The sequence below is a fragment of the Apodemus sylvaticus genome, chromosome 14, assembly GCF_947179515.1.
Source record: "Apodemus sylvaticus chromosome 14, mApoSyl1.1, whole genome shotgun sequence".
In the NCBI taxonomy this organism is placed as follows: Eukaryota; Metazoa; Chordata; class Mammalia; order Rodentia; family Muridae; genus Apodemus; species Apodemus sylvaticus.
Genome location: NC_067485.1, coordinates 87,618,893 through 87,631,048, shown reverse-complemented (window position 1 = coordinate 87,631,048; position 12,156 = coordinate 87,618,893). Strand labels below are relative to the sequence as shown.

Below are 12,156 nucleotides of genomic sequence, written 5' to 3'. Positions count from 1 at the left end.
AGTTCCTGGTTTTATTGACGCTTTATATAGTTCTTTTTGTTTCTACTTGGTTGATTTCAGCCCCAAGTTTGATTATTTTCTGCCGTCTACTTCTCTTGGGTGTATTTGCTTCTTTCTGCTCTAGAGCTTTAAGGTACACTGTCAAGCTGCTAGTGAATGCTCTCTCCAGTTTCTTTTTGGAGGCACTCAGAGCTGAGTTTTTCTGTTATCACTGCTTTCACTGGGGTATTCACATTCATAAAAGAAACGTTACTAAAGCTTACAGCACACATTGCGCCTCACACAATAATCGTGGAAGTCTTCAACACCCCTCTCTCATCAATGGACAGATCATGGAAACAGAAACTAAACTGAGACACTGAGACACAGTGAAACTAACAGAAGTTATGGACCAAATGGATTTAACAGATATCTATAGAACATTTTATCCTAAAACAAAAGAATATACTTCTTCTCAGCACCTCATGATACCTTTTCCAAAACTGACCATATAATCGGTCACAACACAAACCTCAACAGATATAAGATTGAAATAATCCCATGCCTCCTATCAGATCACTATGGATTAAGACTGGTCTTCAATAGCAACAAAAACAACAGAAAGCCCACATACACATGGAAAATGAACAAAGTTCCAACTCAATGATAACTTGGTCAAGGAAGAAATCTAGAAAGAAATTAAAGAATTTTTAGAATTTAATGAAAATGAAGGCACAACATATCCAAACTTATGGCACACGATGAAAACAGTGCTAAGAGGAAAACTCAGAGTTTTGAGTGCCTCCGAAAAGAAACTAGCAGCATGACAGCACATCTGAAACCTCCAGAACAAAAAGAAACAAATACACCCAAGAGAATATAGATGGCAGGAAATAATCAAACTCAGGGCTGAAATCAAGCAAGTAGAAACAAAAAAAACTACACAAAGAATCAACAAAACCAGGAGCTGGTTCTTTGAGAAAGTCAACAAGATAGATGAACCCTTAGCCAGACTAACCAGAGGGCATGGAGACATTATCCAAGCTAACAAAATCAAAAATGAAAAGGGAGATACAACAAGAGAAACTGAGGAAGTTAAAAAAAAAAAACCATCAGATCCTAGTACAAAAGCCTATATTAAACAGAACTATAAAATCTGGATAAAGTAGACAATTTTCTAGAGAGATACCAGATGCCAAATTTAAATCAGGATCAGATAAACCATCCAAACAGTCCCACAAAACCTAAAGAAATAGAAGCAGTCATTCAGTCTCCCAACCAAAATTGAGCCCAGGACCAGATGGGTTTAGTGAAGAATTCCATCAGACCTTCAAAGACGACCTAATACCAATACTCTTCAAACTCGTCCACAAAATAGAAACAGAAGGAACACTATCAAATTCATTCTATGAAGCCACGGTTATGATAATACCAAAACCATACAAAGAACAAAGAAAGAGAACTCCAGGACTCTGAAGAAGGAAATCGAAGAAGACCTCAGAAAATGGAAAAATCTTCTATGCTCGTGGATTGGCAGGATTAATATAGTAAAAATGTCCATCTTGCCAAAAGCAATCTACAGATTCAACACGATACCCATCAAAATCCCAACAAAGTTCTTCAGAGACTTAGAAAGAGCATTTCTCAAATTCATCTGGAATAACAAAAAACCCTGGATAGCTAAAACTATTCTCAACAGTAAAAGAACTTCTGGGGGAATCAGTATCCCAGACTTCAAGCAATACTACAGAGCAATAGTGTTAAAAACTGCATGGTATTGGCACAGTGACAGGCAAGTGGACCAATGGGGACCCAGAAATGAATCCACACATCTATGGTCACTTGATCTTCGACAAAGGAGCGGAAAACATCCAGTGGAAAAAAAGATAGCCTTTTCAACAAATGGTGCTGGTTCAACTGGAGGTCAGCATGTAGAAAAATGTGAATTGATCCATTCTTATCTCCTTGTACTAAGCTCAACTCCAAGTGGATCAAGGACCTCCACGTAAAACCAGACACAATTAAACTAATAGAAAAGAAACTAGGGAAAACCCTTGAGGACATGGGCACAGGAGAAAAGTTCCTGAACAGAATACCAATAGCTTATGCTCTAAGATCAGGAATTGACAGATGGGACCTCATAAAATTACAAATTTTCTGTAGGGCAAAGGACACTGTCAAAAGGACAAATAGGCAACCAACAAATTGGGAAAAGATCTTCACCAACCCTACATCCAATAGAGGGCTAATATTCAATATATACAAAGAACTCAAGAAGTTAGACCACAGGGAACCAAATAACCCTATTAAAAATGGGGTACAGAGCTAAACAAAGAATTTTCACCTGAAGAAATTTCGATGGCTGAGAAGCACCTTAAGAAATGCTCAACATCATTAGTCATTAGGGAAATGCAAATCAAAACAACCCTGAGATTTCACCTCACACCAGTCAGAAAAACTCAGGAGACAGCAGGTATTGGCAAGGATCTGGAGAAAGAAGAACACTCCTCTACTGCTGGTGGGATTGCAGGGTGGTATAACCACTCTGGAAATCAGTCTGGCAGTTCCTCAGAAAACTGGACATGAGACTTCCGGAGGACTCTGCTATACCTCTCCTGGGCATATACCTAGAGGATTCCCCAGCATGCAATAAGGACACATGCTCACTATGTTCATAGCAGCCTTATTTATAATAGCCAGAAGCTGGAAAGAACCCAGATGTCCCTCAATGGAGGAATGGATACAGAAAATGTGGTATATTTACACAATGGAATACTACTTAGCAATTAAAAACAATGAATTCACGAAATTTCTAGGCAAATGGTTGGAACTGGAAAATATCATCCCAAGTGAGCTAACCCAACCACAAAAGAATGCACATGGAACACAATCACTGATAAGTGGATATTAATTAGCCCAGAAGCTCTGAACACCCAAGACACAATTAGCATATCAAATGATACCCAAAAAGAAGTTAGGAGAGTGCCCTGATCTTGGAAAGGCTTGATCCAGCATTGTAGGGGATTACCAGGACAGACAAAAAGGAGGGAGGTGATTGGAAAATGTGTAGAGAGAAGAGGACTTATGGGACATATGGGGAAAGGGGAATCAGGAAAGGGGAAAGCATTTGGAATGTAAACAAAGAATTTAGAAAATAAAAATAACAATAAAAAAATTAAAAAAAAATAAAAGGAATTTCAAACAAAAAATAGTACTTTAAAAAAAGTGTTATACTGAGGGACTGCGGAGATATTTGGAGCACTGACTGCTTTCAAAGGATTTGGGTTGGATTCTCAGCAGCCACTTCGCAGCTTGCAACCATCTGTAACTCCAGCTCCAGGGGATCTGATGCCTTCTGTTCTCTGCAGGAACCAGGCATCAAGAAGTGTACAGACATATGCAGTATAAACACTCCCACACATTAAAATAAAAATACATTATATTTTTAAAAAAATAATTAACTCATGTTCTCATACTTATAAGGTAACTGCTTGACTGACTGAGCCTCTCCAGCTTCTATTCACTTTGAAGATTTTAATACAATCTTTTACTGCAGCAGAAATGCTATCAATTTCAGGAACATGATTCATTTTTACAAGTAGTACTTGTTAAGAACTTAAGTTCCAAGTGAATATTTCCATGAAGTATTAATCATTTAGCCTCGGGTAGCAGGTCATTTTCCAACATCCTTATCAACGTTCGTGGGAAAAATTGATTTCTATTCTGAAACCACTGGATAAAAAGTAGGTTTCTAGGTAATGTTATTTCATCATTTAGAATTGTCTTCTAAAATAAGTCATTGGAGAGTTTTCCTGACAAGCTGATCATGCAAAGGCATCCATGGGTTAGCATTCATTCTAAAACAACAAACTCCATGGCCACTGACTGTGCCCTTGACACCATTTTAAGGTTTTAATATCTAAAACAAGGAACAAAATTCATGTTTTGAGACTATAAAGAAAATATTACAAATAAACAAAACAAAAAATTAAACGAGTTGGCTGAAGTTGCTGGAAAAATGATATTCTGCATGATTTGAGACCGAAAGTTTTCTACTATTAGTGATCATTTTAATATGCACTATTTCAACTTTCAATCTTACACACCTCATACCTAACTACTATAGTTGCTAAGGGTGCATGAATTGACACTGAATGCAACAATGAAAAATCCTTGACACACTGAAGTTTCAATTATTTTAAAAGGCCCACCATCAAAAAAATAAAGTTAAAACAATCAAATTCATAACTATTAAAAACAGTGTCCAGGCCAGATGAAAAGCATCCGAGCAGCCTCCCACACCCCGCAGTGGTGCCAGTATGATGAGAGGTGAGTGAGTATGTGTGGAGAGCTGGGAAAGATTGGAGTCTGCAGTGCAGAGGTGGGAGAGAATGTGAGGCTGACTAGACTGTGCACTGCGAGAGGGGTAATCGGAGACAATGGTTACAAGGTCACACTGATTGGATGACATCACTTGAAGAGGCCAGCAGTTGGAATCATTGTATCTACAAGGATCTACTTACACTCCCTGCTTAGACTTCCATAAAGCTTGAACACAGGTATTTATCCATCTTACAAAAATGGGAACACAGATGAGTCAATGCTAAAGGCGAATTTAAAAGTGAGTCACATCTGACTTGCTCTGTTGACAGTTTGTACAGTGTTAGGCAAAGTAAGGAAAGAGAAGAGGTTATACTCATAATAAGTTCTGAGAAAATATTATGACCAATGAAAAGGAGGTCAGTTATAGCCAAGACAACACATTCTAGTCATCACTTTGGAGGCAGTGTTGGAGGAGAGAGCCATGTTGGCTGTGGACAAAGGGAAGTCACGAGGAGCTTATAGGAAAACACAACATGAAGAGAGTCAGGGAAGAGGACATTAGAGAGAAAGGAAAGTATCAGTGTGAAGGAAGATGAAAATGGCGGTTGTATGAAGTAAAGGAATCATGTCTATATGCATAGGATGAAGATGGATTCAGTGAAAACGATGAAAATGGAAGTCTGGGACCAGAGAGATGGTTTAGCAGGTAAAGGATATATGCTCACAGGCGTGAGAGGTCTGTATTCAATATCCAGATCCCACATTATGGAATAAGAATTGATTCCCACAGGTTGTCCTCTGACCCCCAGAAGCATGCTGTTTTACACACACACACACACACACACACACACACACACACACACACACACACACACACACACAAACTGTAATGAAACTGAAATTAAAAGAGGGGAAAGGAATCATTTCAGATGCATGGGTATGTGGTCACTGAATTCTCAAAGTTCAGGCTCTGTGCCCAGCCATGTCAGTTAGGCATTCAGAGAATAGGGGACAATAGGAAAATGCTCTTTGTTGTCTCTAAGGACTCCCCCTCGATAAGGAAGGCTGTGAGCAGATGTAATATGTGATGACCCATCATGACTGATTCCACAAAGGGTAATTTCAAGCTGATAAGGAATTTTACCACAGAGTAAGGTGAGGAATGTCCAAGTACATATAGTCAGAGAATCACAAAGAAACCCTGAGCTAGAAGCCAAGACTTTGATAATTAGGAATCCTACAGATTTACAGACTTATGTACCTGCACTTGTCAAGAGGTCCAACTATTTATCTATTTTTCAAACTTCAGCTCCAAAGCATAAAGAAAAGCTAAATAAATAAATAAATAGATAGATAAATAAATAAATAAAACACCAAAAACCAAACTACATCTTTCCATGTAACTTCTATAGTTAGTATTTGCTACTATATTTAAGGTCTGACATCTAAGTGCTTTTATGGAAGAAGAGTTTGAATTGCTAATGTGAAATTAAAGAGAAACTTCATAAAGTAGAAAGGGTTTCATTCCCTAGAGTCTACGACTAAGCCATTTATATTTAAACAAGTTTGTTTATAATAAGAATATAACCATCTCCTAGGACTGCATTCATCTACTATAGGTACCATTAACCTCTTCATTTTGGGTGGAAATATTGCAGAGAAAGTGAAAGCACTAACTAGTGTACATTTATTGCTTTGCTGTCTGCTTCATGACTTCCTCCATAATGATGAACTATAAACTCTGAGCTGAAATACCCACCCCTCAAACACTACTTCTGTTTAGTAAACAAGAGCAGAAGTCTTTGGGAATATTATAAAAAGAGGTGACCCCCCAGGAAAACGTTCAGACTACTAAAGTAAGCCATTAGGAAATATGAGCTCTAGAGCTCTGGAGCCTACCCGACAATTGAGCAGAGTGTACAGCAGGTGATCTGGAGTGGTCTGCGCTCTCCACTGTAAGACCTCTGAGAGGAACAGGAACTGGAATGATACAAGGATATCAGGGTCATGCTACTACAGTCTGGGTTAGGCAATCTCAATATTTAAGTAAAAATAAATTATTTGAGTACATGCTTTCCTACACAAAGGTATAAGGACATATTTACATTTAAAAAATTCTGACAAACATGTCATCAACAGAATGAGCAAATACTTGGCTTTCCCTGTTGCTATTTATCACTCAATGCATCTGACTGAGACTGACAACTCCAAGGACAGCTATAATATCCTTGGTTAGGCAAGTTCTCTACAAGTCAGCCCAAGGGAGAGAGAAGGGAGCTAGTCCCCTATAGGTAAGATCATACAACATTTAGCCACTTTCCTCCTGGGGTTGCCAGAATATGCAATGTTTGATTTCTGTGATATTCAGGGCAAGAATCTAATCTAGCTTTAAAAAAAGCAGCTTCTATTAAATATGTGATTGTAGAATATCATTAAATTGCATTGCAAATTATATAGACTAAATGCATCATACTAATTTGGTCTGTAATAAGAAGAACAAAGGAGTGACCCCTGGTTCTGGAAAGACTCAGTGTAGCAGTATAGTGCAAAACCAGAACAGGGAAGTGGGAAGGGGTAGATGGGAGAACAGGGGGAGGGAAGGGGGCTTATGTGACTTTCGGGGAGTGGGGGGCCTGAAAAGGGGAAATCATTTGAAATGTAAATAAAAAATATATCGGAAAAAAAAAGGCGTGCGCCACCACAAAATAAACAAATAAATAAATAGAAAAAAATGAGGATAAAAAAAATTTAGTCTGTCAGTGCAAGAGTATAGGGGAATTCCAGAACAGGGAAGTGGGAAGGGGTGGATGGAAGAACAGGGGAACAGAAGAGGGTTTATGGGACTTGCGGGGAGTGGGGACCCAGAAAAGGGGAAATCATTTGAAATGTAAATAAAAAATATATCAATAAAAAAAATTTAGTCTGTAATAAAAGGACAGTCCCATTTCATATGAAGAGAAGGGAAATATCCATATAACATTCCAACATTTTTATCTTTTTATTTTAAATATATAGATAAAATTTTTATTGAAAAGGGAAGTAAAAACACTTTATGATAAAATTAAAGATTTACATGGAAAATATTTCAGATAAACACATTAAAATTGACAATGTTCATGGAAAATTAAAGAGTAAAGTGGTAGACATGTAAAACATTGCTAAATTAATTGAAATATGGGATAGAAACATTTTATGATAGAATTGAATATTTACATGGAAAACTTTTCTGAAGAAATTGTAAAAAATGTAGAAAAACATGTTAGAATTAAAGATTAACATGGAAAATTTTATATAGCTATAATAATGGTAGGCATAAAAGTATTCCTAAGTTGATTGAAAATGGAATTATAAACATTTTCTGATATACTTGAAGATTTACATGGAAAATATTTCTGATAAAATTGAAGAAATATATAGAAAAACATATTAAAATTAAAGATTATCATGAAGATAAAATGATAGGCATAAAGATAATTCTAAGTTGGTTGAAGGTGGAATTATAAACATTTTCAGATAAAATTGAAGATTCACATGGAAAATATTTCTGGTAAAATTCAAGAAATATATAGACAAACACGTTAAAATTGATTATTTCATGGAAAATTTTACATATAAAATGGTAGATATAAAAACTCTTTCTAAATTAATTGAAGGTGGAATTAGAAACATTTGTGATAAAATCAAAGATTTACATTGAAAACATTTCTGATAAAATAGAGGGAGTATATAGGAAGACATTAAAATTGAAGATTATCATGAAAAATAATGCAGATAAAAGGTAGACATAAAACATTACTAAATTAATTAAAAGGGGAATTACAAACATTTTCTAATAAAATTGAAGATTTACATGAGAAATATTTCATTAGTCTATGTCTTTTTATTGGGGAGTTGAGTCCATTGTTGTTAAGAGATATTAAGGAATAGTGATTGTTACTTCCTGTTACTTTTGATGCTATTTTTGTTTGTGTGGATATCTTCTTTTGGGTTTGTTGGAAGAAGATTACTTTCTTGCTTTTTCTAGGGTGTAGTTTCCCTCCTTGTGTTGGTATTTTCTATCAATTATCCTTTATAGGGCTCAATTTGTGGACAGATATTGTATAAATTTGGTTTTATCATGGAATATCTTGGTTTCTCCATCTATGATTGAGAGTTTTGCTAGGTATAGTAGCCTGGGCTGGCATTTGTGTTCTCTTAGGATCTGTATGAGATCTGCCCAGGATCTTCTAGCTTTCATCATCTCTGGTGAGAAGTCTGGTGTGATTCTGATAGGTCTGCCTTTATAAGCTACTTGCCCTTTTTCCCTTACTGCTTTTAATATTCTTTCTTTGTTTAGTGCATTTGGTGTTTTGATTATTATGTGCTGGGAGGACATTCTGGTCTGGTCCAGTCTGTTTAGAGTTCTGAAGGCTTCTTGTATGTTCATGGGCATCTCTTTCTCTAGGTTAGGGAAGTTTTCTTTTACGATTTTGTTGAAGATATTTACTGGGCCTTTAAGATGTAAATCCTCACTCTTGTCTATACCTATAATCCTTAGATTTGGTCTTCTCATTGTGTCCTGGAGTTCCTGGATGTTTTGAGTTACCAGCTTTATGCATTTTGCATTTTCTTTGACTGTTGAGTCAATGTTTTCTATGGTATCTTCAGCACCTGAGATTCTTGGTTCTATCTCTTGTATTCTGTTGTTGATGCTTGCATCTATGACTCCTGAATTCTTTCCAAGGTTTTCTATCTCCAGAGAGTGATTTCTTTATTGTTTCTACTTCTACTTATAGATCCTGGATGGTTTTGTTCAGTTCCTTCACTTGATTATTTGTGTTTTCCTATAATTCTTTAAGGGATATTTGTGTTTCTTCTTTAAGGGCTTCTGCCTGTTGTCCCATGATGTCCTGTATTTCTTAAGGGATTTTTGTGTTTCCTCTTTAAGGGCTTTTACCTTTTGAACGATGATCTCCTGTATTTCTTTAAGGGAGTTATTTAAGTCCTTTTTGAAGCCCTCTATCAGCATCATGAGATATGATTTTAAATCCAACTCTTGCTTTTCCAGTGTGTTGGGGTATCTGGGACTTGCTGTGTTGGGAGAACTGGGTTCTGATGATGCCATGTGAACTTGGTTTCTGTTGGTAGGGTTCTTATGCTTGCCTTTCTCCATCTGGTACTAGTTTGTATACTTAACTCTGGCTGGAGTTTGTTCCTCCTGTGGGCCTGTAAGCCTGTGTCCTTACTCCTCTGAGCTCAAAAGTGAAAGCACTGCTGGGAGATCTCTCTCTCCTGGAAGGCTATGCACAGAAGGCTGTGGAGTTTCCTGGCTCCCTGTTGCAAATGGTGGTGGGAAGACATCTGTCCCAGCTGCTTCACTGATCTTAGGCCCTGTGTGCTCGTAGCTGGTCCCCTCTAGAGAGAAGGTGGAGATCTCACCTCTGCGCTCAGAAGTGAAAGCGCTGCTGGGAGATCACTCTCTCCTGGCGGGCTATGCACAGAAGAGTGTGAAGTTTCCTGGCTCCCTGGTGCTGCTACATTTATTCTTAAAGCCTCTGTCTCAAGTTTGTCCCCAAATCTTTTATTAACAGACATGTACTACGTGAGGGGAATATGATGATCAAGTTCTTTTAATGAAGAAATTGCTGCATGTTATTACACTGACAGTATTTAGATGATTTTGTCACATTCCTGAGTAGCCCATAGTGAATGGGCCTACCTTTGTGCTGTGGGTAACAACGAGTCCTAAGCATTGTCAGAGCTTAAATGTTACAATGAGACTCAGAAATACATAGGCAAGTTATGAGCTCTGCTGTGTGGGTAGAGAGGAGGTAGATAATTGCTCTGTACGCTGCAGTAAGAAATCTAGCTGCTAACAACCAACCAAAAGACAAAACAGTGTACCCCAAGGCCACTATGAGGCACCGTGGGCCTCACATGAGGGCTGGAGGGGTGGGGGAATCCACAGAAAGAAGCAAGTGGTGAAGATCCATGGTTTCCTAATACTTGCCTCAGCCCTGCTCATGTGGATGATGGCACTTCATTTCTGTGCCATGCTAAAATCCCCTAAAACCTCCTGCCCACTGTAACAGTCTCCCCTGGAAGACCATGAAACCCAACTGTATGACTAGTAGGGAGGTGGGGTAGGATCACCAAAGACATGAAAGCAGCAATAGATGTGGAACTGACTCAGTGAGGACTCAGGACAGTGACTCTGTGAGTCTACAAATTATTAACATAACTCTAGAGTTAAGGGAATAACATGAGCTCTGACCTCGGTTCTCACCTTCCGGGCCTGGTCATTGTCCTCTATCTGACCCAGGTCTCTGCCACTAGCCTGGGCAATCCTCTTCCCAGACACTAGGTTTCCCACCATCACTGAGGCAGGGCCAATTTCTAGGGGGAAAAAAAAACAAATAATCTTAGAGACAGACAGAAGTGAATTTCTTAACAGGATTCTTACCCAATTAGTAAAGAATTAACCTTAGGAAATGCTCTGAAAGACCCAGCTTCAAATTGCTCTTATAAGAGAGGTTGCAAAGAAATCACTTATGTGCTTGTGATGGCCAAAATGAAGAAACCTGGATGAAGGCACACAACAGTTATATCTTCACTACACACAGAGTCCCTTAGCATCCAGTGAGCTGATAATTCTGTTGTCTGGTGTAAAGCCAACAGGTGATAATGCGTATTCAGAGGTGATTATAAAAGCTGTACCAAGGATCAATACAGGATGCAAAGCCAGAATGCACTCCCTGAGGAAGACTTCTGGATTACCTCTCTTCTGGGATTGTGATCTATAATGAGATTTGACTCAAACAAAGCAAATTATAACTCTTGGGATAGATACTCATTAAGGGACATGATAGAGGCCCACAATGAGATGTAGAAGAGTGAACCCAGAAGGCAGTATAAAGTGAAAGTTTTTTTCTACTCCACTGCTACAAACTCAATGAGCTTTCTTTCCCTAGTTAAAGCAGCAGTTTAAAAGAGAAACATCAGACATGTTTCCAGTACCTTCACTTTTCAATTATGAAAAAAGGAAATTTCTTTTAAAATATTTTTTATAAAATTTTGTATTACACTTATTTACTTGTGCATGTAAATGCACGTATGCCACTATGTGCATATGGAGGGTAGAGGACAACTGGGTAGAGACAGTTCTTTCTATCATGTGGGTCCTGGGGGAGTCAATGTCAGGCTCAGAACGAACAGCAAGCGCTTTACTCACTGACCTAGGAACTTCTTAAAGAACTGCACAAACTCAAACTCTTGACTGTTAGAAACCCAACACACCAGTCACATCTTTTCATTAAATGCTCACATACAAATGAAGGACTGTATTTAACAGGGAGAACATTAGTCATTCTCTCTCTCTCTCTCTCTCTCTCTCTCTCTCTCTCTCTCTCTGTGTGTGTGTGTGTGTGTGTGTGTGTGTGAAAGAGAGAGAGTAGGGGGTAGGGAGAGAGGTAGGATAGGAAGGCAGGAGTACAGAGGATAAGGGAAAGAAGAAAAAGATATTTAGTACATGAATTACAGTACAAGGACTGAGAAGATGATGGATTGGTGGGTAAAGTATTTGTTATGTAAGTGTGAATAGTGGAATGTGGAGTTCAGTCCCTAAAACCTATGTAAAAAGATAGGTAGGTGTGCCAGCCCCCCGTAATCCCAATGCACAAGATGTAGACAACACAGGCAAAGACAACTTGAAATAAGATAGCTAGCTAGACTAGCTGAATCAGCAAAGCTTCAAGTTTAGCAAGAGCCCCTGCCTCAGCATATTAGGTGGTAAGTGATTAAAAATACATATAAAGTTCGAGTCTTCACTTCATAGGCACTAAAGTGTACCCACATATATGAACATGCATACAAAAC

The 12,156-nt window shown here is 38.1% G+C and overlaps 1 protein-coding gene across 2 annotated transcripts in view; it reads right to left on the bottom strand.

The window, feature by feature from the left end:
- Positions 1–12,156, bottom strand: part of Dip2c (disco interacting protein 2 homolog C) — a 409,010-nt gene that overhangs the window by 51,034 nt on the left and 345,820 nt on the right. For both annotated transcript variants that reach the window (XM_052157069.1, XM_052157070.1), the window contains 2 exons: positions 10,568–10,677; positions 6,202–6,282 (listed from right to left, as the gene is read on the bottom strand). In XM_052157069.1, coding sequence (XP_052013029.1) covers positions 6,202–6,282; positions 10,568–10,677 — 191 coding nt within the window. The remainder of the gene's footprint in view (positions 1–6,201; positions 6,283–10,567; positions 10,678–12,156) is intronic.